The sequence below is a fragment of the Leptidea sinapis genome, chromosome 26 (assembly GCF_905404315.1).
Source record: "Leptidea sinapis chromosome 26, ilLepSina1.1, whole genome shotgun sequence".
In the NCBI taxonomy this organism is placed as follows: domain Eukaryota; kingdom Metazoa; phylum Arthropoda; class Insecta; order Lepidoptera; family Pieridae; genus Leptidea; species Leptidea sinapis.
Window position 1 is genome coordinate 12,056,675 of NC_066290.1, and position 27,059 is coordinate 12,083,733.

At 35.9% G+C, this 27,059-nt stretch overlaps 2 protein-coding genes across 5 annotated transcripts in view; one reads left to right on the top strand and one right to left on the bottom strand.

Annotated features, from left to right (window-relative positions):
* LOC126972434 (zinc finger CCCH domain-containing protein 18-like) overlaps positions 1–15,158 on the top strand; it is a 32,493-nt gene extending 17,335 nt beyond the window's left edge. For 2 of the 3 annotated variants that reach the window (XM_050819200.1, XM_050819199.1), the window contains exons 11-16: positions 1,317–1,397; positions 2,146–2,299; positions 5,386–5,467; positions 6,252–6,369; positions 10,018–10,094; positions 12,776–15,158. In XM_050819200.1, coding sequence (XP_050675157.1) covers positions 1,317–1,397; positions 2,146–2,299; positions 5,386–5,467; positions 6,252–6,369; positions 10,018–10,094; positions 12,776–12,915 — 652 coding nt within the window. In that variant the 3' untranslated portion in view covers positions 12,916–15,158. The remainder of the gene's footprint in view (positions 1–1,316; positions 1,398–2,145; positions 2,300–5,385; positions 5,468–6,251; positions 6,370–10,017; positions 10,095–12,775) is intronic. The other variant, XM_050819201.1, reaches the window with a different exon arrangement.
* A 908-nt stretch (positions 15,159–16,066) lies between these two features.
* Positions 16,067–26,111, bottom strand: LOC126972437 (ribonucleases P/MRP protein subunit POP1). Of its 2 annotated transcripts, XM_050819204.1 has the most exons (4): positions 24,113–25,696; positions 22,801–23,165; positions 17,308–17,622; positions 16,067–16,372 (listed from the first exon to the last, which is right to left on the bottom strand). In XM_050819204.1, the coding sequence occupies exons 1-4, from the start codon at positions 25,485–25,487 to the stop codon at positions 16,076–16,078; spliced, it is 2,352 nt and encodes a 783-aa protein (XP_050675161.1). In that variant the 5' UTR covers positions 25,488–25,696; the 3' UTR covers positions 16,067–16,075. The 2 variants fall into 2 exon arrangements, with proteins under 2 accessions (XP_050675161.1, XP_050675163.1); XM_050819206.1 differs by lacking the exon at positions 16,067–16,372 and having other exon boundaries at positions 17,454–17,622; positions 22,944–23,165; positions 24,113–26,111.
* Positions 26,112–27,059: the final 948 nt, after the last annotated feature.

The window sequence follows — 27,059 nt, forward strand, 5'->3', positions numbered from 1 at the left end:
CCAATATTTGTCTTTAAACAATTCGACACGTGTTTCGCCTCTACACGTCCTGAGGATGCAGTCTCGTGCCAGATTTTGGCGTCAACACGTCCTGAGGATGCCTCGTGTAGAGGCGAAACTCGTGTCGAATTGTTTAAAGACAAATATTGGCGGAATTTACACTAACAGAAAACTCAAATCATTTATATAATTAGGAGTCTAGTTTAGAAGGTCGTTGTCTTCAAATCTCACCATATATTTAACCTCATTTTGTGTATTAGCAACTTGGACTGGGAACCATATACCATTAACCTGTTTGACGTCAGCGGTCAGTTCTCTATTTACAACCAGTACTTTTGATTGGTGTATTTGTAGCTTTTAGTATATCATGACGTCACCTTGATGGCCGCCTGTCCCCATCTTATCGTGCGGCGATTAAACTTTATTTTATTTCCAGAAATGGCCTGTCATCGTGAATTGAACCCATATATGTATTAGTTGTTTTTGTAACTGTGGAGATTAATTTTTATTTATAATGTATATTGCCATATTATGTATACTTAAATGAACATTAATTTGGTACTGTTCAAATAGTTTTTAGTGTTAGTCACGTATAAAAAGACAAAAAGAAATAAATATATTAATTTTATAATAAATTAAGATTCATATAATATATAAAGTAGTTCTATGTATTTTTTTTTTTGAGTTTATTTTAATAACCTAGATATTTTTTTTGCTTGTCTTTTAGAAAATTTGATTAAAAATGAAACATTAAAATAATATTCAAAACACAATATTTTTTTTTCTTTTGCTCATTAAATTGATTTCAAGTACCTTGAGTATTTTATTTTAAGTATTATTAGATTTACGTTTTTAGTTATTAATGCGAATTTTCTTCACTTTGCCTCCTCCTCCCCGGGTTTCGCTTTCATAACAAACTGCGGATTTTCGGTGTTTCACTGACACTTCATCTCTACATGTTCTTGCATGTCCTACTCACTCTCATCTCATAACTCTACTTGTAACAATCACTTGCGTGCGTGTGGATGTGTTTTGTAAATGTAATGCGTTCGTTGAACCGCATTTGCGTTCGCGCTTCCAACCACGTGGCTTGGAACGGACTATGCACAACCTGAACACAATCATGCATACATATATGTTCCGCCTTGTAACGTTTTATTTGCGCGGTCACAAATAATAAATTCTACTTTGAGAATTGAAATGTAAACATATACACGCCTGTACGCGTATTGTAATAATCGTGTGACGTATGTGCGCGTGTGTGTGTGAGCTCTTTCACCCTCATTCCTCTCCCCGGGCGTCCCTTCGGGCTACAGCTCTTCTAATTCCAGTTCGCGTAGTTCGAGAACCCCAGGCACAAGACGCAAGAGAAGAGCCTCCTCGTCTTCGAGACAAAGGTGAGCGTATAAGAGAACGGAGCCAACATGTCTGTTGTACGTTTAGTTGCGGGAGATTAGAGATAAATTTAATATACTTCTTCGGGTGTGGGGTGAACTTCTAAAGACCTCACATTCGTCGAAGGACACATTTACAAGTAGATAATGTTTACTGTCGCCATAGCTTAAAGCATTTTATTGTTCATAATATACATAATAATATGATATATAATTGAAATTGTTGTCTTAGACCCATAGTTTCTCAACCTTATTTTGCTCACCGCCCACTTTGGGAATATGTTTTTTTCTAGAGTTCTTTCGTGTATTTTTTTGACTTTTTAGACTATATATTTTAATCTACCCACGCCCCATCTGCGCTATCTCAATGCCCCCTAATTTTCTCTGGGTCTTCTACTGCCCCCCCGAAAGTCTCAAACGCCCACAAGGGGGCGTTATCGCCCACGTTGAGAACCTATGTCTTAGACTATTGATTTTGACGTGAATCAAATTTCATCTGTATAATTCACGTAGTTTTTTGTGGTTCAACCTGTCATAGATATTTTATAGAATATGATGTTAATATTTTAAACATGTATAGGTTATTTTATGACTCTTCTATATTTACGTGTAGGACGGTAAAGTGTTATCTAAAAAAATATTAGTGTAATTACATAATAACACTATTTATTTATATAGAAGATAATTTTAAAGTCTAATCTGTTACATTGAATTGTCAATGAAGTACCAGGGATTTATAAATTGTGGGCAGGCTGTCACCGTCGGTGATAGTGCGGGAGCGCCGGCTAGCCACGGCCCGCGCGACTGCTATGAACCCGCCCGCGCCGCGGAGACGTGCTCCTTCGCCGGTAGCCGCACGCCAAATGGCGGTCAACCCTCCCCCGCCCGCGTCGCACCGTCACAAGGTGCGTACACACTCGGATATTTTAACTCTCTCGCTCGCTAAAGCAGTATGGAAACTAAACGTACGTTTTTATTTTTGGAGTTTACTCCTTAAGAATTGATTTTCATATAAGGCGCCCGGTATGAGAAAAATATGGAGAGTAAAACCTACTCATCAAATGGCATAGTAACGTTTTTGGTGCGCGTCATTTCTCGCGCACCTTTTACTCTTGTATTTTGAAGTTTTATTATATTATTGAAATTGATTTATTGTTATACTTTCATAAAGTTAAGTGAAAATTCTATAAATTATGGAAGAAAGTGGTGTAAATAATAGTGCCGGAAAATCTGATAAGCACGTGGGTACTAAGTATGTTACAATTCATACATTAATATGACATGTATTATATGTATAAATATGTGTGCTTTGTATTTATTAAATATTGAATTATCAATATAGTTCATACAACTTTATATGAGCTATGCACATAATTAAATGTTTAATTTAATATGAAGAGTATAAATTTATATAGCACATTTCACGCCAAATAGACTTTTTAACCTAACCTATTATTTTTTTTAGTATCTATATTTTTTTTTTCGAATTAATACGCTTTTATGAAATTCTGCTGAATGTCTGTATATAACCGACTCCATTGGCCTTGATGTTGTTTAGTACCTGTTCAAAGACAATCGTTCTTGAGGAGTAAACTCCAGTCGTGCGTCGAAGCTGCCACACACCCCTTTTATTTTTTTTATTTGTCGTTCATAATGGAAAAAGCTACTAAACGATTTAAGTCATTCTCATGAAACTTAAGTGGTTATGTGAAGAATAGCTAGTTTACTTATTCTAAACTTAAAATATTTAATATTAAATAATTATTATTCTAACAATATCCAATTAAAGGCTATATTTTTTACATATAATATCATGACTGAATTAAATAGAAAAGGAGACAAAACAAAATAAAAACAATAAAAATAATGAGGCAATGAGTCACCCAGGCTATGCTCAGTAGTAATAGGCATTTCATAGAACAGGGGTGCTCAAGCTTGAACTGCTGGCGATCTACCTCAAAATTGTTAGACTACGATCGATCGGCTCTGAGAGGCTTCAAGTATGTGTGATGAAGGATTGTCGTCTAGGTAGAGTGTCACGATGACATAGATATTAGTTTTGCGCAAAGTATGCATTTTTTTAGTCAAAGTAAGTGTAGGTCTGCTCTTAAATGTCAATGAAAAAACTCATAATTATTATTCAAAATTGCGAGTTTATTGGTTCTTACAAAACAAACGCGTTCTAAATTTCTAAGCTTAACTAAAGAGCGACTTTGGATGTTGAATCTGCATGACACTACATGTCCTGAGCATACTTTTGATAAGTAATTACAGGTACGTAATTACCGATTTTAGTTTATCATACCGGATTTTTTTTTTGAGATCGACTTAAAAAGCACTCGCGATCAACCGTTTGAGCACCCCTGTCCTAGAGTATGTGGCCATGATCAGCTGCATTCATTCCTAAGAAATATCTCTTACATCGACCTAAAAACAATGATTTTGTACTACTTTTATCTCTAATAGAATGTGGCAAGTCATTAACGATTTTTGGCAATATATAGTTCCAGTTTCTTTTACCATACATATATGTTATTGGTTTTTGTAACAATGTTAACACGTAAGATATAACTCACGCACACTTAAGCAAGCAGGTGTCATGTCTTAACGCGGTACGGTCAAGGCTCGCGCTACTAACAGCACTGCGTGTCTTCTTACGGCTGTTCCCAATATACTATCTACAGATAGAGATAAAATACTACCTTCTTTTGTCAGTAATTAGCTGTCAATAATCTGAAGCTGTCGCCATATACCCGATAAGTCATTCTTATTGCCTTATATTGGGACGCGTGAATGACAATTTCCATACAAACTTCTGACGCTGGTAAGCTATACGTCGTCCCATTGACATACAGCGTGTATGGATAAGGTGAGTTACCGTCGATAAGTTTATTGGGACAGAAAAGTCAACGATAGTTATGATTTTTATCTCAAGAGATAGACTGTATATTGGGAACGGCAACGTGCGTCGTTTGGAACGTTTGTACGTTGTTTCCACACTGCTTTAGTGTATACTGTGACATGTTGTCGAGACGATCAAGACATTCACTTGGTGGTAAGCTAAAAACGCCCTGTCCACTACGAGAGAGTGACGCGGTTGCAGAATTCCAGACGTCCACACGATGCAGGTGGAATTTCGCATTTGGACAGCTCCTCCCCAGTCCCCGTGATATCTGCAGTACTCGGTAGAAGAGGCAGAGAGAACCCACATCTTTAAGCAACGCCAAAGAATCAAGCCGATCGCAGATGACTTGATCGTCGATGATTCGAGCCGCTCTACGTTGTATGTGGTCAAATGGAAGAGGCTGGCTTAAATGTACAAGAAAGTTTTACGAAATGACCAATTAATTTTATTTACGGCCGTTTTCAATAACCTATCTAACCTTAGTTTAACTTACTAGAGGTAGACAAATGTATCTTTTACGCTTACTTACATTTCAATATCATATCGACATAAAGCATTTTACTATAACTATACTGGACATAACTATGGATAGATAAGATCTTGTCATAGCAATGTATCCGTAACTAGAGATACGTTATTGAAAACGGCCGTTAGACCTAACTTGAAAATCGATTTAACCAACAGTTTACCCACAGCTCTGCAGATTGTCTATTATAATAATAATAATAAACCTTTAATCAATTCCAACAACGTTCAAATACATAATAATATAATCTTAACACTACGCGTATAATATAAAAGTTATGTTATAGGAACCCCACTGCGAGTATAGGCCTCCTCCAGCATACTCCATGTATCCCTCTTCTGTTCTTTTCCTCTCCATTCTTTTCCTGCTATTTTTATTACGTCATAGATGACGTAACAGATGGGTAGACCCATCTGTTTCTTGGGCGACCTCTTTTTCTTTTTCCAGATGGTTCTAATAGAAACGATAATTTGGGATTGTCTATTATACTTATAATATAATTATTAATTATACTATTTCAGTTTAAAATATAGAAAAACATAATCTAATTAAAATTGCAGGATGATTTAGATCTGTATGGAAGAAGTAAAGCTAGAAGCAGAAATAGAAAGAAGTATTCGCGGTCGTCGTCTTCGGGCTCAGGTGAGTGTTTTTGAAGTTATATTTCTTTAGGCGCGTTATGAAAACAATGATGGGAGTGAAATTTTAAGATGCGCACGCATCACTGTAACAGAAAAGTAACAGAGCGAAGCTGGTTTCTAAAATATTCTGACGTTTGTGACATTCGTTTTTTTTGGTTTCTTCGTCCATTATTAGGATAGGCAAATGGTTCAAGCCCATACAGCCGTATTCGTTACTTAATAATTAATTGTCAAAGCCATCGTTGCAAGATTCTTACAATATTGTTCTTTCTACAAACGTAGAATAGCATGGGGAATAAATATTTTTTGGATTATTTAGGATTTTTTCTTTGTTAGGCCAAAGAAGTATAACTTCTTGCGTGCATACATAAGTACACGCACACTTTTTTATTTAGAATCTTGTACAATATCGTCCCAATTCTTTCAAAGCTTTAATTTGTCATTAACCCCCTTTGTTCCCGGCCAAATCAAAGATTTAAGGCGTTATAATGGCGTAACATAAACAGCTAGACTCAAAAATCGCCCATTAAAAAGTCATCAATAATGTCCTAGCGGCGTAGTATTGACACACACTACTTACTTAAACATACATAAATACATTTATATACGTATTAACTTTTAACAGATATACAGATAACATTCATTCAGATTAACACTTTATTTCGGCTATCTCCGTCAATCTATCAATCACTACACGTTTCATACAATCGCGGTTTTGTTAGTGAGTTTCGCTAGGCTGGTCGTGTAGACAGGATCGCAAAGGGCTAATGTGTATGTGTGTACAGGATCGTCATCTTCGTCGAGCGAGTCGGAAAGCGAGTCCCGATCTTCGTCCACGTCCGGCAGCTCGGGAACACGTCGAGCGAGACACGCTCGTCTGCTCAACGCTACAGCACGACCCAGGTAACCTGGTCTGGTCGATTATATTGTATGTGACACTACAATTAGTACCAACATTCAGTTATGATAATACTAGCTGACCCGGCAAACGTTGTTTTGTCATATAAATTGTATTGATCTTTTCCTTGCTAGTTGATAAGAGATGGCGCTAGTTGTATTCATTAGTAACAATCACACTTCGTTTATATTTTGTATAATTCACACTGTAGTTTTATAAATTATAGCCTATTTGTTATTCTGGTGTGTAAGCTATATTATAGTAAAGTTTCGTAAAAATCTATTCAGTAGATTTTGCGTTAAAGAAGTTCAAACATACATCCAGACATACAAACTTTCACATTTATAATATTAGTAGGATTACACACACACGCTCACTCACGCCTTGTTCCCGTCGGGGTAGGCAGAGACAATAGAATGCCATTTGCTTCTATCCTAACAAACCTCACACGCTTCCTCTATTATTACTCTTTTCATACATGCTCGCCGTTTGTGGGTGCTTCGGACCTCTCCTTTTCTCAAAACGTCCCCAATTTGATCCCCAAATGTTCTACGAGATCTCCCGCGACCGACTTGCCCACACACACTTGCCTTATATATTTGATGCGTTATATAATAGATTATGATAATATTAATAGAATAATTTGAAACCTGTTAATATCATATTGTTTTAGTTATCATATTTAATATATTTTTAGTAATTGTATTATTATATAATCACATACAAAATCTTAGTGATATCACTTTATTATGAAGTTGGTAGTTTCGTATTATTATGTTGGTAGTAGAGTATCTGTTGCGAATTGCTCTCGGCTATTGGGCACTTCTTGTTGGGGCAGTCGAAAGTATCGGACGTGCTAGCTGCTGGTCACCCGACTGCCCTATTGTTGTAAATCATTTAGTGTTACTTGTATATAGTTGTGAATATAGTAAAATAATTAAATATTCTATTCAAGTAGTTCGTAAAAATGTTTTTATTATATACTAGTTGACCCGACAGACGTTGTTCTATATATAATAAATAAAATAATGTTTTTTATTAATTTGTCAATAATATTTCATATCATCAATAATTATTTCGTTAAATATGCACGCTGTAATGAAATTGTTTCACAGCAGAACTGTCAAACCGTGCGTCAATAAATTCTCACATAGAAAATATGTCGATACAAAACAAATATCGGACGACGGGGGACACATCAAAGGAAAAACAAAATTGTTGTTTTTATTTAATTCCGAACACTTCCATATTTATTCACCCTTTAAGCCTTCCCTGGACTTCCACAAATAATTCAAGATCAAAAATAGCCAAATCGGTCCAGCCGTTCTCGAGTTTTAACGAGACTAACGAACAGCAATTCATTTTTATATATACAGATGACAACAATATATACGTTCCATTTATTTATTCAGGCAGTCCAAACAAATTACAATAATTTCTAACCTAAAGTCTTAATTAAATTACATTTAAATCTTATTCAAATTCAAATATTTTTATTCAAAATAGGATTTATAATCACTTATTGAACGTCAAAATCTACCACCCATTCAAAAGAGACTACCTCAGACCTGAGAAGAATGGGCGCAAGAAACTCAGCGGGCTTTTTTTTTTATATAAAATATGGATTACAATGTAATATCGTACAATAAACATTAATAATTAAAGAGCCTGAGGGTGTTCGCTTTAATCCCAGTCCGTGGTGTCATTAAGAAAATCGTTTATGCTATAATAACCTTTCCCACACAAACGTTTTTTAACAATTCTTTTAAATTTCGTAACACATTTGTTTTGTACACTTCTGGGATATTGTAGAAGCATATACATCGCCCAACAAAAGACTTACTAACTCGACCCAACCGAGTAGTAGGCATAACAAGTTTATGTTTGTTCCTCGTGTTAACATTATGAATGTCACAATTTCTAGAAAATTCCTCAATGTGCTTATGAACATACAAAACATTATCAAAAATGTATTGAGAAGCAACAGTCAAAATGTTTATTTCTATAAATTTTTCTCTTAATGATTCTTTAGGACCTAGGTTATAAATCGCGCGAATAGCCCTATTCTGCAGCACAAAGATAGTATTAATATCGGCCGCACTGCCCCATAACAATATACCATAGGACATAATACTATGAAAATAACTAAAGTATACTAATCTCGCTGTATCTATGTCAGTTAACCGTCTGATTTTCTTAACCGCAACATATTACAATGCTACAGGGTCGAGCAGCTTGAATAAGATTTTAAAATCAGGCGCGCAATATTTATCATACATGACCTCTATTTTGAGATATGCACTAACACAATATGTCATGAGTCGCGAGTGTAAGACGTAGCTTGTCACACACACTAAAGTAATAAACTTGGTCTGTTTTTATCGGTTGCTGCTAGACGCAGTAAGATACTATTATCTCGACGTATTAACTGTCTAAGGTCAGATCATTTTAAATAGAGCACGGCAATACTTCAAGCCGGCCCACATTCTAGCGCTGTACAAAGCGCGGGTCCGGCCACACATGGAGTATTGCTGTCATCTCTGGTCTGGCGCACCCCAGTATCAGCTCGATCCATTTGACCGCGTGCAACGCAGAGCAGCTCGATTTGTCGGGGACCCAGTGCTCTGTGAACGACTGGATCACTTGGCGTTGCGTAGAGACGTCGCTTCATTGTGTCTTCTACCGCATTTATCACGGAGAGTGTTCCGAAGAGCTGTTTAACCTGATTCCTACCGCCGAATTCCACCTTCGCACGACACGCCACAAGTTAGGATATCATCCCCACCATTTGGATGTGTGGCGGTCCTCCACAGTGCGGTTTTCAAGGAGCTTTCTTCCACGTACTACGAAGCTGTGGAATGAGCTTCCTTGTGCGGTGTTTCCGGGACGATACGACATGGGTACCTTAAAAAAAAGCGCCTACACCTTCCTTAAAGGCTGCCAACGTTCTGGTGTTGCAGGAGATTGTGGGCGGCGGTGATCACTTAACACCATGTGACCCGTTCGCTCGTTTGTCCTATGGAATAGGATCCATAAAAAAAAGATCAATGTGTCATAAAGCACCTAATTTCCATTCTTGAGATGAATACCAACATTAGAAAAGCATCATAATATGTGCAACTAAACTTTTTTTAACTGAATCTTATTCGTTATATTATTTATGTTACTTCATGTGATATCTCTCACATTTTGGATTAAATATACAATTTTTTGGATGCAATTATTAATGGACGGAATCTGAGAGGCGCGGGTTCGAGTTCCGCATCGTTCGTTAATTTTGGTATAAATTAAATTTGTATCATCATCATCATCAGTCGGAAGACGTCCACTGCTGGGCAAAGACCTCCCTAAAGATCTCCACGACGATTAGTCCTGCGCCGCCCTCATCCAACGTATTCCGTCGATCTTGACCAGATCGTCGGTCCATATTGTGGAGGGCCTACCAACACTACGTCTTCCGGTACGTTGTCGCCATTCAAGGACTTTAGTGCTCCCCCGGCCATATGTCCGACGAACTATGTGCCCTGCCCATTGCCACTTCAGTTTCGCAATCATTCGGGCTATGTCCGTGACTTTTCCGTTATAACAATTTGTCACGTTACATGTTGTGTACAGAACATTGTTTTATATATTTAAATTATTGTTGTTGGCAGAATGAATACAAAATCAAACATGGGCTTAGCAGCAGCTGTCACGCTAAGCGGCAAGAAGGAGGCATCCATCGAAAGAGGTAGCATTTAAATAACTTTTTATTAGTTATTAATTCCATCTTATTAGCTATACAGGTGACTTATTAGTTTTTGAATTCCATCTTATTAGTTATACAGGATGACCATTGCCGGATTTAGCAAGCGCGGGGCCCGTAGCAAATTCTTTCAAAGAGCCCTCTACCTATATTGGAAATAATCGGTTACCGAGTGACTGACGTGGATTGTCTTAGAAAGAGTTGTATTGTTTAACATTTTTGTGAGATGTTATTCAATATCTTGTTATATATGTATATATAACAAGTTTCGCTCGAACAATAATTAGTCACAGGCAAATTAAACGCGGGGCCCGAAGCAAATTATTTCAAAAGATTTCCTAGAATCCTTTTTTAAATGGTTAATTGATAAAAAATATTATTGTTAAAGACTTTTAAATTTTAAGTAAAGTTATTGCATGCTAATTTTAATAAGCCGAATAGAAGACACTACTATAAATTTAAACCCTATAGATGTCTAGCTGTATTGGACGCAATAAATAATTTTAATTGAATTTCCTTTCCTTTCCTTGGTTGGATTTTCTTAGTAAGAAAACTTGTAACGCTTCACGTTTTTGTGACATCGAGTAAATTCAATATACCTACCACATCTCAATAAGTTTCACTCGAAATAATTACACTCAGACAGAGTGGGCTTAAATATGCCCTTTCGCGCGAGGCCCATAGCAATTGCTACTCTCGTTACGTGGATAATCCGACACTGGATAACTTTTATTAGTTTTTGAATTCCATCTTATTAGCTATACAGGTGACTTTGATTAGTTTTTGAATTCCATCTTTTTAGCTATACAGGTGACTTTGATTAGTTTTGAATTCCATCTTATTATATATACAGGTGACTTTGATTAGTTTTTTAATTCCATCTTATTAGCTATACAGGTGACTTTGATTAGTTTTGAATTCCATCTTATTAGCTATACAGGTGACTGATTAGTTTTGAATTCCATCTTATTATATATACAGGTGACTTTGATTAGTTTTGAATTCCATCTTATTAGCTATATAGGCGACTGATTAGTTTTGAATTCCATCTTATTATATATACAGGTGACTGATTAGTTTTTGAATTCCATCTTATTATATACACCGGTGACTGATAAGTTTTTGAATTCCATCTCATAAACTATACAGGATGACTGTTGTTAATTTTTGAATTCCATATCATTAGCTATACAGGATGTTTTTTTTTTAAATTCCAACCTTATATAGGTTGTAATCGTCAAGCGTGACCAGTCCATTATTCCGCAACTATAACAATTATCAAAAAAAAATATACTGATATCGAAAGTGCGTTACCTAATCAGTAAAATGACATCAGTAACATTATACAAATTATTTAAGTTTTCTTTAGTGTTAATTCCGCCAATATTTGTCTTTAAAACAATTCGACACGTGTTTCGCCTCTACACGAGGCATCCTCAGGACGTGTTGTCTCGCCAAAATCTGGCACGAGACTGAATCAAATGAGCCGCTCTTTTATACCCTCGCCCCATGAAATGAGGATTTTTCGGAATTATTTAATCGATCTTTGCCATTACATATTCGACTGACATTGTGATTCGTTCGGAAGGACACATTAATATTGTTTTTCCTAAATATTTTAGCTATTTTATCCGATATTGGACCAATATATGTCAAACTACCCACATATTTAGTATTTGATTGTGGTGGGACGGGATAAAGTTCTGTGACACTGTCTGACTGTCAACAAAAATCCGGCGTTTATAAACTAAGTTGTGACACTTGTAACGGGGTATATATAGGTCAAACAGGTCGAAATTTCGAAATTAGATTAAAGGAACATATTGCCGCATTTACGAATAATCATCCCGAAAAATCAAACTTCGCGAAACATTTAATTGATACAGGTCACTCACTCGGAAACAATAATAATTTTAATATTTTGCATACATGTGAAAAAGGATTTCGCTTAAATGTGTTAGAGCAATTAGAAATAATAAAACACAAAAATAACAATATGTTTACATTGCTGAATGAACAAACAAATTTAGTCCCATCACCTTTGTTACGTGTCTCTTCCGGGGGTAATACGTCACAACAGCCGACCAATCACAGCGCGTCATTTCATGGGGCGAGGGTATAAAAGAGCGGCTTCCGGCTCATTTGATTCAGTCTCGTGCCAGATTTTGGCGAGACAACACGTCCTGAGGATGCCTCGTGTAGAGGCGAAACACGTGTCGAATTGTTTTAAAGACAAATATTGGCGGAATTAACACTAAAGAAAACTTAAATAATTTGTATAATTATGGATTTCCGCAAAGTAACGCCTTATTCAATAAATTTTATCAGTAACATTTTAAAAATCAAACGAGAAGTATCCCAATATCCACGCCAAACCAGCTTCGTAATATCTTGCTGCAGATATGAGTGAATGTGCTATCAATTATTGCAACTCGAACTTGAACATGAAGGGTTATGTAACATGATACAAGTGAATTACAACACTGTATTTTATATATATTTTTGTATAAGAAAAAAGGATTTCACTATAGCGGTGTAATAGTAGTAATTATAAGCACTCTGAAAAGAAACAATATAACATAGGAGTATATTGTTACAAGATCCATTTCCATAGATTGTACCATGGTTACCCCGCGTTTTCAATACAGTGTAATTGATATTTTCAGAAACAAGTGGCAAGAAACGGTCTGCGACCTCACCCATCGACAGCGGTGCGTCCAAGAAGTCCGTATCGAGACGAGAGGAGCTATTGAAGCAGTTAAAGGCTGTAGAGGACGCCATAGCAAGAAAGCGATCCAAAATATAAAAAATTCATTACGTATAGTTATAAGTGTATAAGGTGAATATATTGTAGTGATACTCGCGAGAGAGAATGTTTGTAAATGATAGTTATCGCCAATGATGGCAGTTGTGAAGTGTGCGAGCGGCATTACCGATAATTCGCGCTCGTTCGCACTATCCCGATGGGAGTTATCGTCGATTGTTTAATTAAATCTGATTTTAGACTTAGAAAACAATTGAAATACCGCACCCGTGTGTACTTTAGTTCGTGACAAGATAATGCACCGTGTTACTGTCGAAAGTGTAATCAAAGGTTTCTATTCCGGTTGCATATTTGGCCGTCTTTTGGCGAATTCTAAACAGTGCTTCACATAATATTCAACATTTCACATTTACAGTATGGATATTATGTGAGAGCGTTTTTTTTTTAATTTTTCTGACATAAGCAATATACATTGAACGGGTTCAAGTGTATGTAATTTTTTTTTGTGGATATCGAAGACAAAATTTTGTTTAACTCTCAATCATTATTTACACATAGGTAAATCTCGCTTTGTGGAATATGTATTGATTTATCATGTAATGTGTTTCATATTCTTTTTATATTAGGTAGTTTCAGTTCAGTTTACCCCGGGTGAGGAATCCCTTTGAGTAATATGTTCAAGATTAATATTATTTATTAAAGTAACAGTATATGTTCAATATTATGGATGTTGTTTGCGTATTTCCTTCCCCAGTACTGTATGTATGGGGTAGCGGGTCGATAACCACATATTGACGAGTTCAATAGGATATAAAACCCATTTTTGAAAATGGGTCTCAAGATGGTAAATCCATGAAAACATGTGATAGGCCATAAAATGCATTTAAATTGTTGCGGGTAGTTGACGAAAACGCTAGACGCCGTGTTGATATATAGCTTTGTCCACACTGTGCTTTTTAATATTAAACTTTCGTCTTCATCTTTCGTTTGGCGCTTTCAATAATTGCAAACGAAAGCAATGCCAATATAGTCATTTAGTTACGTCGTAGTTTTTGTTCTTGGCACAGTATTCCATCCAACGCGAGTGAACGGGTATTGCAGCGTGCGCTTCGGTTTCTATCGTAATCGCGCATGCGTTACGGGCATGCCTCACGTGCGATTTCGACTGCGCTATGACGCGATCTCTTTATGAACAAAAAAAAGGCACAGAGTGGACATAGTTACATTAGTAATCGCATCCAACAAATACGATTTGATGCTTGCACCAGCCATTGTTCCCTTTGCACATATTAGAAGGAAGGAGACTACCCGGCACATGACACTGCCACAAGCAATACCGTTTGAGCATAAGCGAAGCAGAAGTGGATCTGTTGTCGGAACTTTGTTAACAATCATGACGCTTCGATATAAAAACAGCGGCTTCTGTTTTGCTGAAATTAAAATTGAAAACTTTTAAATCTAATCTATATAAATTACTTATGTATTTTTATTTATTTTTTGCTTATCCTATATCCTATTGTTGGTAGGTGATAAACTACCACTAATTGAACTGGTTGGTACAGTTGGTGGAGGTTGACTTGTATTAAATTTACTTTCGTGAAGGTATAAATGACTGACTGAACAATTGAAGATATTGTCATTTGGCAGTTTTCTTTGACATTCTACGTTCAATGACTTTGTAGTAATTAAAAACTGATTGTTTTCAATGTTACACTTTACAATAATTGATCTAAGATAATTTATACGCCTAGATGGACTGTGGCAGCTGTGGAAACGTCGAAAAAATTGAGGTGGACAGTTAACCTCTATTTTGAGTGATGACTAAGTTAACAAACCTGGCCTGTTTTCATCGGTTGTCTAGCAGCAAGAGACTATCTAGACATATAAATTATCAAAGCAATTTAAATACTTATTGTTTTCAAGTGAAAATACTGAAATGCAAATTAAATGTTATTCATTCGTTTGCTGTATTGCACCCCTATTTGAAAGATTTCCATTTATTCTGATTTACTTAGAAATTATATTAAAAAAATCAGCATGTGAAACTTATTTGTCATATAAATCAGTAAATAAAGTACCTAGATACAATGAAACTGATTACTTTTTTGGTGTGTGATATTATTATTATTCAGTGACCAATGACATCAAAACTAATAATTGCTTGTAGCAAATACGAGATAATCTTGAAGTATTGTAACATACCGGTTGTATGTAGTATGCTATTCCATGTTTTTGCAACAAGGGTTTGAAAATGTTTGGATAAATAAACGTATTAGTTTTGTAAATGTTGTTTTATTTGGGAATTTTAAATTTTAAGTGAGTACCAATTCCAACTTTTCTTTTTAGTTAATTCCGTCTAAAAGTTGGCTGAACACTCATGTATTCCGATTTCTTGTTTCCAGTTTTCGTATCCGAACTCATACAACAGGAAATTAATAATAGATTTGCCGAACGCAATATTCTATACAGTGTCATGCCGGTTTTGTTAATTCCGCTCAAATAATCTAACAGTTTTTTTTATCGGAAATTTGAATCGGTATACGCATGTGTGCAGCCGAGGAGCAGCCAAGGAAACAGACGATTTTGATAATAATCATCCGCCGAAAACATCAATTATTTAACGTTTTATCAATATTTTTCATAAATCTTCCACAGTAAAAAAAGCGCACAAAAGTGATTCCGATGTTTCGAGACTGGACTCAAGAACAATGTGAGCGCCCGATGTATAAGTGTTTGGTCTTTTATCAATTGATGCACGATGATGTCTGTTTTTAGAAATCTTTTTTATATGTCAAAAAGTATGTGTTTATGTACGTAAAACTATGAACAGAAATATATTATAAAAACATTTTTCCTCATGCTATTTTACGTTTGTAGAAAGAACAATATTGTAATAAAGAATTGAATATATGAACGGTAGTGCCATGTTGGGTCCTAACGGATACAACCGAATTAGGCCGCCACGCCCGGAGAAATACCACTCTCCCACTTGAAACCGGCGTGAAATAGTGGCTTTTCCGCTGTGTTTCGTCCGGTGAGTGGGGTATCCGGAGGCCTACCTCTCCCCATCTCGTGAGCCGTTTGCCCCCTGTTAAAAAAATAGTAATTTCGTCTGAAATCTGATACTAATAGTCTAGTTACAAACTATTAAATTATTTAAAATACACTCTTATTTATATCAAATAAAACATAATTTATAATTTTATATATTTATTATCTTCACAGTTGCTAATCGATATTTCCTAGACGTTGTATTTCTGACTAGCACCTTGTCTGAGCCAGTCTCCAAAAGCTTTGTCAGTGCGTTAAATGCAACATATCCAATACCACACGACTTGGCTTCAGTGAAACTAAAAGTCCCCTGGGTTATATATCCCATAGTCTCCCTGATACAAGCATATCTAACATTACTTGTATTTGCCGGGAGCCATAACTCTCGCATTGTCTTAACGTATTCTGATGGCTCTGTTGTCTTTGGTTTTACTTTTTTGTCCATACTCTGAAATTAAAAGTTATTTTTTTTTTAATGAAATTATGATTAAGTATTGCTAGGACTGTCTTTACAAAGATTCGATCTTTCAATAAATTATATGTCTGTATTTTCTTTGATAAACGCGAGTAGCAAGTTGTAAATGCACTTTTATTTAAGGTATTTCCGTAAAAGTTACATTTTTTATCAGTAATAATTTTTAGTCCAACGTTGCGTAATCTTTGCAGGAGCACAGTTTCAGGCCGACAGGTTGACAATAGTCAAGATTGTATTTGTCATAGTTGGGATTATGAAGTTTAGCCCCATTTATTGCCTCGGAGGTGGTATGTGCTGTAGACAGATGGTTATTGGCAAAATTTACTGCCGGTGTCCTCTTTTTATTTGGTACTAGCTGACCCGACAGACGTTGTTCTGTATATAATAAATAAAATAATGTTTTTATATAAATTTGTCAACAATATATCATAACATCAAAAATTACTTCGTAAAATATGCACCTTGCTGTCGTAATGAAATTGTTTCACAGCAGAACTGTCAAACCGTGCGTCAATAAATTCTCTCATAGAAATTATGTATGGACACATCAAAGGAAAAACAAATTTGTTGTTTTTATTTAATTTAGCAGCATTTTCCTATTTATTCACCTTTTAATTCTTCTCTGGACTTCCACAAATAATTCAAGAGCAAAATTAGCTAAATCGGTCCAGCCGTTCTCGAGTTTTAGCGAGACTAACGAACAGCAATTCATTTTTATATATATAGATGTGTAGTTTACGGCTAGTGTAGTTAAAACGACACGCGTTTTATTCCTTGAAAAAGTATTTTATATACCTAAATTATTTCTTAAAACAATTTTTACTTTGAATATTTGCGTCAGAGTAGATAAACAAAAAAATTCCGACGGCATTTTATATAATTTGTACGGAACTTCATTTAGTACTCACTTTTTGCGTTTTCTTCCTAAGTTTAAGACGTTTTCTTCTCCATTTTCTAATGAGTACCTTGTGTTCTTTCCGTTTTTCTTTACGAAGCTTAACATTACAGTCATCATGTAGGGGCTCAGATAAAGTGTTTTCCAACAATATATCTCCAACATTTGGTAAACAAATAGTTGCATGATGTTTAACACAGCCTTTCCCGACTACTTGTAAATATACGGGCACGAGACATGAGTTCTCATTTGTTAAATTTGATGCTATTGACATTCTCTGTATATTTTCTGCTTTTTTAGTCTTGCTTTTCAATTTCTCGAAGCTTAACTGAAAGAATAGTTGACATAAGAATCATAGATAAAAAAAATAAAAAAAAAATATATAGAAAATATACTATTATTATTATATTATACTAGCTGACCCAGCAAACGTTGTATTGCCGATATTAAAATCGCGATACAAAAGTAATTGTTGATCGTAGATGGGTGAAAATTTGAAGTTGTATGTATTTTTTAATGCTGACTCATAATCAAACAAATTTAAAAAAAAATGTCAAAAAAATATAAAAAAAAATCGTGTGGACCACCCTTAACATTTAGGGGGATGAAAAATAGATGTTGTCCGATTCTCAGACCTACCCAATATGCACTCAAAATTTCATGAGAATCGGTCAAGCCGTTTCGGAGGAGTTCAAAGTTTAACACGAGAATTTTATATATTACTAGCTGACCAGACAGACGTAGTTCTGTACATAATAAATAAAATACCGTTTTTGATGAATTTGTCAATAATTTTTCATTGTAACATAATAATATGCTCCTTGTTGTTATAATGAAATTGTTTCACAGCAGAACTGTCAAACCGCGCGCCAACAATACTCTCACAAAAAATATGTCCAAACAAAACAAATATTGGAAATAAAAATAATTATGGGTCCCAAATCGAAATAAAAACTATCTTATCTCTTAAGTTGGACTAAACTGCACTAGAAGTAATCCCCATTGAAATCCGTTCATTAGTTTAGGAGTCCATTGAGGACAAACATTGTGACACGAGATTTATATAAATTAATAACTTTATTTAGAAAATCCGGATCTTCACGAATTTTCGCTAACATGGATCTGCAGAAATCAACTCTGGGTGCGTGATTACGTGGTAACAAGCTCTGCACACGTTGTACATGGAAAGGATGAAAATCGTATCGTTTTAAAATTTGATGTGCGGTACTCTTCGCCACACCCGTTGCAATTTCAATCGCACGTACTGAGGTACTGGGGTCATTTTCAACTTCATTCAAAACTTCAGCGTCGTAGTTTACTTGAGGTCTCCCACCAGATGTACGAGCACTGGGTAATCGTCCTTCCGAGTATGATGCGTGCACATTTTGGAAGACACGATAATCTGGGTGCCGCTCCACATTCGGGTACCTCTCCCGATACAGTCGAGCTGCCGCAGAGGCATTACAATGGCACTCACCGTAGATAAGATGCATATTTGCATATTCTTGCGGTGTGTACAAATGCGGCATGTTGTTCACACACAGTTTGCACAGCACAAAGTCCAAAAAACAAAGCCAGAGTCGTCAAGTACGGATAGAGTATCAAGTCCAGGGTAACACAAGCCAAAGTCGATAGTACGAAAGTAACACGATTACGAGAGATGCGCAGTAAAGGAAGAAACGATGCGTACTAAATGTTATTGTTTAAATTTTATTATGAACGACTTATGAGTCGTTGTGAGTGACGCGGATAGTGACGTCTCGTTTTGACAAATACCATAACTACTATCCATTTCTTTTTATCACTTTTGTTCATTACAAACAATGGAGACTTCGAACTTTTCAAACAAAAGAATATCAGGTATTTTTTTTACTGAGGGATCCCTACGCATAGCATACGAAAAAGCAGTTTTATTGGCAAGAAAAGTGGCAAGTGTTGTACTATTTTGAAATCTAGACTAAATGGGCCATCTTTTAAAAAAACTTGCCATAGGTAGTGTAGTACATTTTTTTTCCAACGTAGAGTGTCAAAGTTGACTGACATAAATTTTATAAACCATAACTCGTCAAAATTTAATTTATTTTACTTAGTTAACAATGAATATTACTTTCATTTGTGGTTACCATTAATAGCACTGTTATTTGAGATAACATTTTTAAAAAAACCTCTGTAAAATTGTGAAAATTGCGATCACAGTACCTAAAAATGCGACAAAGGGTGTCAAATTTTTAACATTTTCGAAAAATGTCTATCATCGCTTGACTAAGTGACATAGATTTTTTGTCTTATTTTTTTCATAACTGGTATACCTTGGCCTCTCGCCCGGTACCAGGTTATCGTTGAGTTTTGGGACACCCTGTATATATTAAGATATATTAAATAAACTATTAATATTATTACTATAAGTAGAAAATAATATTCAGTAATAAAAAAACATGTATTTTAGCTTGTCAATTGTGATAAAACTTGAACATAGAGATATTACACCATACAATCAGAGAAGGAGAAAGAAATATAATATAACCGTAGGTATGTATGTACTTTTGTACAAGAATCATTTTTTTATTTGAATAACTGCAATATTTTGCAATTCGTTATCTTGATTTTTGTTATCACTAATACACATTCTGTCAGCTGTTTAACTAGTGCGATTTATGATATACAGTCTAAAAGAATAGTAAATATGGTTCCCATTGATTACACTGCGAGTATGGAACCCTAAAACATACCAATAAAAGACATTTATTTTGTCAAAATTGAATCCTTAAGAATTCTTTTTTTTTTATGGAATAGGAGGACAAACGAGCGTACGGGTCACCTGTTGTTAAGTGATCACCGCCGCCCACAATCTCTTGCAACACCAGAGGAATCACAGGAGCGTTGCCGGCCTTTTTTTTGATGTCATTTCTAATACTACTACCGCTTCGGCAACAAATGGCGCTCTGAGAGAGAAGAAGCGGCGCAAGAATCCTCCCAGTATTTTTTTTGCGCTCTTTTTAATAAAATATATTGTACTGTCATTGTTATTGCTATAATATAATCATAATCTACTCCCAGGCTGTCCGATCACTTAGATATTCAGCTGTGGTTTCGCACCAGAATAGCACCACCCCATCTCCTCGCGCGTGTCGTAAGAGGCGACTACGGGATACAAACGACGGAGGAGTGGCAGCAGGATACTTCGTTAAGAGCCCACCAAGCCTGCCAAGCGCGGCGATTACGGCAGAAAACACCCCTCAAAAATATGATAGACACAATTAGGCCCCGGCTCCCAGTCCCCGGCGGCCCCGCTCGTGGTGGCCACGGTAGCAGCCACATAAGCGACGGGGCAGGGGGTACTAAGAATCCCCGGGTGCAGCAGCGCTACCACAATCGAAGACCATTGGCCCTGGCAACATACAATGTCAAGACACTGCGGACCGACGAGAAGTTTGAGGAACTGGACGAAGCTATGAGCAGATTACGATGGGATGTCGTGGGGTTATCTGAGGTCCGAAGACAGGGTGAGGACTCGATAATCCTAAATTCCGGACACATGCTCTACTTCCGGGAGGGCGACCAACTGTCCCAGGGGGGTTTCGGGTTCCTCATTCACAAGTCTCTCGTCAACAACGTAACTGAGGTGGGGAGCGTGTCGACTAGGGTAGCGTACCTAATACTCAGAATTACTGTACGTTGAAGGTCATTCAGGTCTACGCTCCGACTTCGACACACTCAGACGACGAGGTGGAGGCCATGTATGAGGACAACTCAACATCCATTCACACTACGAAGACCCACTTCAACGTTGTCATGGGAGACTTCAATGCAAAACTGGGCAAACGTAGCGGCGATGAGTTGAGGGTAGGGAAATTTTGTTATGGAAATCGGAACGCCCGAGGCCAGATGCTGGCTGACTTCATGGAGAAGGAGGATCTCTATATGATAAACTCCTTCTTCATGAAGCCAGAACAACGTAAATGGACTTGGATCAGCCCCGATAGAGCCACAAAAAATGAGATCGACTTCATTATGTCGACCAAAAGATAAATTTTCAATGATGTCTCCATGATCAACTCAGTGAAAACTGGGAGTGATCACCGCTTAGTAAGAGGCACATTTAATATCAATCCAAAACTGGAGCGGTCTCGACTGGTGAAGTCTATGCTCCAACCCGCACCCATCCAGATCCAAAACCCCGAAAACTTTGAACTCGAATTGCAAAACCTCTTCGAATGCCTCGGTGACTACGTAGATGTGGACGAGTATAACAACAGGTTCGTGGCAACTGTTCAAACGGCTGGGTCTAAGTTCTTCAAGGCCAGCCGTTCAAAAAGAACCGGAAAATTCTCAGAATATACCCTTAAATTGATGGATGTAAGACGCCAAATGATCCTTCAGTCCCCGGACGATGTTTCCCAGTATAGGCAGCTAAATAGACAGAACTCCAAGTCATTGACTCGCGATATACGCCGCCACAATACACATTGTGTGAAAGCAGCCATAGAGCGTAACAAAGGCTCAAGCTGATATATAGCAACACTATTTCAATGTCAGCAGCATGACCTGAATGATTAGTTATCATATTTAGTAGAACTTGTTGAATTAAAAATTACTGAAAACCCTACATGTCTACATCTAATAAGACATATCTATTCATATTTTAACATTTATTTTTATGGAAGAGGATGATAAAAAAGTGTATCACATACAGGACATGTTATGTAAAGTGATCACGACCGCCAATGTGCTCTTGAAACACAATAGAACATTTTCAGATTTTAAGGTGAGCACATCACACTAATTACCAAGGTACCCATGTCATATTGACATGGAAACACAAGAAAGCTCATTCCAGAGTATAATTGGATGTGGTTCCTGGAAAACGTTCCAAGCCACAAACTTACTTACTTAACTTAAGCCACTTACTTAACTTAACTTAACACTTTAAGGAATTCATGTTTAAAGTTCAATAAATATTAGTGTATTCCATACATGAGGGTTGGGCTACTAAATCATGATTTCATTTAAAGAATGACAGTAGGGCTGTCATTTTTTGTCAGTCCATTAATATGAATCACATGACCAGTTTTGTATTCTTAAACTCATTTTTGACATGATGGTGGTTTGGTATGTTTGTCTGGAATTACATACAATTATTGTTCATGGAAGAAACATAACTTTCAAACCGCATGGTGGAGGAGCTTAATACATTCACATGGTCATAATATTCGTCCTCTCTTACTCAAAGTTGTGTAAAATTAAATAAACACTGAAAGTTGAATATTTACTGACAAAACCTATCTCAGTCCAACTCTAAAACATATTTTGTTTTTGCATCTACCTTCAGGTTCCATTGAGGATAAACTACTTTAATCAATTATTAATGGTATTATCAAATGTTAATATTTTTTATCCATAAAATTTTATCTTATTTCACATTATGATAATATAATCAAGACAGACAAGATTTTATTTATAACCTGTTAATGCAAGACTGATACAATTATAATTAACAAAAGCCTACCTTTATATTTTCAATTTCATGTTTGTCCCTCAAAATAAAGTAATTCTCAATATTTTCACTGTTGCTCCAGTCATTTAGTAACTTTGCCCACGGATAAAAGAAAGGATCCTTAATTCCTAATTTAATAAAGTTAACTCTTTTACTTGGAGGTTTTTTGAAGTAACATTCTCTCTCGTTATTTCCTTTTCTTGTATCTTCATCTTTTCCAGCCTCTGAATCTGGTGGTAAATAACAGACTCCCATTTCATAGGATAGGCTTTCTGTTTCCCGGAGACCTCCTGATCTTGCACCAAACATTGTAAATGTTAACCAAAATGGAAGCCCATATCCAGAGGGAATAATAATATCCCAACCACTTCCATATCCTGAAATATAAGAATAGTAAAACAGTAATAAGTAATTTACGAATTATAGAATTATATTTTAGTGAGATAAAAAGTGAGTTAACAATATATTTCTTTCCCACAACCAGTTATCATTTGGCCCATTTGATATAAGGCTAGATTTCCAGAACAACTTGGAGACCTTCAAGCTAAGAGCTCGCTAAAAACTGATAACTTGCCGCTGAGATGCTGTATGACTATGTAGTTCAGAGTGTCTTTGAGTATTTAAGCTGAACTAACACAAACTCTCACATCTCTAAGTATGATAACTGAATACTGAGAAGCAAAACTAAATTAATATGAAACTTGATCAAATTTTTGTGCAAATATTATTTAGATTTATAATAATTCAACACCAAAAAAATAAATCATAGGGGACTGTATTACCGGCAGCAGTTGTGCATTGGATTTCTAGCAAGGTAGGCACTGTAGAACTAACTAGTCATAGTTGAGCTTTGGTATACTCAAAGATTGCTTACCTTACGTATCTGGTATCTAGGGTGTAAGGAAAAATTTTATGAGTTCATAAGTATGGTGTTCATAAGAAGTCAGGTTATAAAATAACGGGACCAAATAAAACTTAATTAAGTTTAAAACTAGTGCTATATTTAGTGCGGTTTATAATGAGGTTGGCACTGCCTAATTGCCTATATGATATGCACGTCCCTGACCGGCAGTCACCAGGCACAATTTAGTATGGTAGCAGCTGTCTTCAAGTTCTATTAGAAATCCAATATTTTTATTCAAAATAGTATCACTTATTGAAAGTCAAAAACTACGACCCATTCAAAAACGAATGCCTCAGACCTGAGTAGAATGGAATGAATTAAATATAACATGTGGCTGTTCAAAAACCGAAAATTACAGCATGCCTAAAGAATTTGCTCTTAAAAAAATGGTATCCAAGTTAAATTTCAATATTTCCTTACCAAGTTTTTTATAAGTTGAATTTTGTGATCCAGGTCTTTGTATCAATACAATAGGAATGCATTGCATAGTGGGGTCATCTTCATTAATCTCCCCAGGAACTAGCTGAGTTTTTGTTACATGTTCTATAAATTTTGCATTCGTAACAGTGTTTTCTTTAATTATATCACAAATTTTACTATTCCAGATGGGAGAGGAAGATGCGAACTCTGGTATGTTGACCAAATACTCTGTTTTAATTGTGGAATCATCAGGTACAGCTTTAGTTCTCTTTGCTGGACGGCTCCATCTTGGGTCTTTAACAGTTAATCCAATAATAATCTGTGGTGGTAACTCTGACGGAGATGATGCCTTACTAATATGTGACCAGTATTCAAACTTTTCTTGCAGTGATAATTTAAGATTATCTTTGGCTGATTGCGAAACCCAGTCATGACAGTTAATTATTTCTATATCAGTAGAACACTTCAATGCTTTTGCTAAGACAGCTTGACTCAGGGGGCCAGTTAAACGAAATCTATTAACATGACCATACATTACCTCAATTTTTACATCATATTTATTTAATTTTCTTTTTTTATTTTCATTATCACAAGCACTAGGATTTATAATATCTATGAAAACTGTTTCAACTTCTTTTATTTGTGATGGATGCACAAAAAGCCATAGTTCTGGTTGTAAATCATTTGTTACCCACAAAAATTCAATTGTTCCAATAAAACCAAACGGATGCGAGTTTGGTTTAAAAATCTTTATTGAACCCGCTCTTTTGCCAGTTGTATAAGCTTTAGCAGATATACTTAGGCCACATGATTTATTGGAAATATCATTAAATAGTAAAGCTATTTCTTCAATTGATCCCATAATTTTAATTGGAATATAGTATGAAATGTCTTGTAGAAGACAATGGGCTGAGCTTGCTCTATAACAAGCCCTAAACGCTTTGTCACATGGTCTATACGCTAGTCGGTATCCCCAACGTTCTATCATATGAAACCTCTTTGCATGCCAAATGTGTGTTTCTAGCCACTTTATTCTGCTTTGACGTCTTGTATACTCTTTAAGAAGGTTAGCAGGCCGGCGGCGATATTTCCGTGATGGTCTCTTCTGTTTCGGAGGTAAACCACTCTTCTTCATTTGTTCTAAATGCCCCTCTCGTAACCTTCTAGGTAGCCGCTTACAGTTGTGGCTCATGACTCGCCGACGCATGTGAACGGGCAAAGTTTGGAAAATAAGTTTAGTTTTACTTGGACGCAATATACTTTCGGTCATTGCAGCTATTTCAATACTTCTTGAAGCAGCAAATTTAAAACTATTGGCTGTATGAGGTAAATGTTCTGTTCCCCCCAATGCAGCATCAAATTCGGAAGAATCCATCTTGGTTGGAAAGAAGAAACACTTTCTTAACTTAAATGTTTTCAGTTCCTATCTTACGGTCAACATTAACAACCTCATATAATAAATGGCAAGGTTGCAGTATTACACTGTATAATAAATAAGAAGGAATCTAAAAACCGACCGGAATAGTGGATCATCCGGGATGGCACAACACAATACACATTACACATGGTTTTGACAGGTTCTGATTTCTGACTTTTGACAACTGACATTTATTTGTTTTTTTTTTTTTTATATTAATTCGTTCTTTCGAACAGGCTATAGCCAGGGGCCTTACTGCCTTGTCGTTAGTATTTTCATTTCTTTGGTATTTATTATTTTCACTATTTTGTTTTACAAAAAGTCCAATCCAGTTTTCTCATTTCATCTTACATTATTTCCATTTTCCTTTTCCAATTATGTATATTCGATAGCGAATATTTATAGTAGTTTCTTTCATCAAATCCAATCCAGTCTTAAAGTCATCAGTTATTTTACCATTTCCGTTAATGTATAATTCTCTAAAGAATATTTTCCATATTTTCCTTTTAGTAAGTCCAAATCCAGTAATATAGTCTCTAATAATTTTCCCCTTTTCTTAAAGTCAAATCCAGTGTAATTTGCATAACTTTTTAGAATAATACCTACCTATTTACATTATCTGTTCAGTTCGCGAATTGCGCTATGCTATTACTAGTTGTATATGTACAAGTTATAACGTATTTACATAATTATAAACAAATTTACAACGTATGTATCTACAAATTACAATGTATTTACAGTACTACATACAAATTTATACAAGGACATATAAGTTGATGTGTCCTTTAATAGATCTATTACTGAGAGCGGGATTATATTGGGTGCACCATATATTTCCAGTAGCTCATCCATCAGCACAAGGCGCTGTATGCCAAAGGACGAACAATCAAAAAAGATGTGATCCAGAGACTGATCTTGTTGCTTATTACAATGGTCACAAAAAGGAGAGGAGACAATTTTTTTGCGATGAAGATGAAAATTCAATCGATAGTGACCAATACGCATTCGTGTTATTGTAGTATAGAACTTTCTGTGAGCGTTATTTTTAAACTTACAAAACCAGGGTGTGCTATTAACGGGATTATCTAACAAAGTATACGAATGAGCCTTATTTTCAACTTCTGTACAATTGTACCAATATCTTCCCCAAAGAAGAGTCATACGCTGTTTTAGATTACTTATTATATCTGTATATGGTATGTCTAGATCTTTGCAATCAGGATATAGGGATAGATCGGATATATTAATGATAGTTCTAGCTAGAAAATCAGCGCTTTCGTTTCCTGCTACTCCTATGTGGGACGGGACCCAAACGAAATCCACTTTAATATCGATTAAACATAGTTCGAACCACAATTCCTTTATAGCAAAAATGATGTAATTGATGTTAGCACTCATTTTGTTATTTGACAAACTTTTTAACACACTCATACTATCACTAACTATTACCCACTTCTTATTAAGTTGATTTTGTTTCTTAATATGCTTTAAAGCAAAAAGAATAGCGACGGCTTCAGCAGTAAAAATACT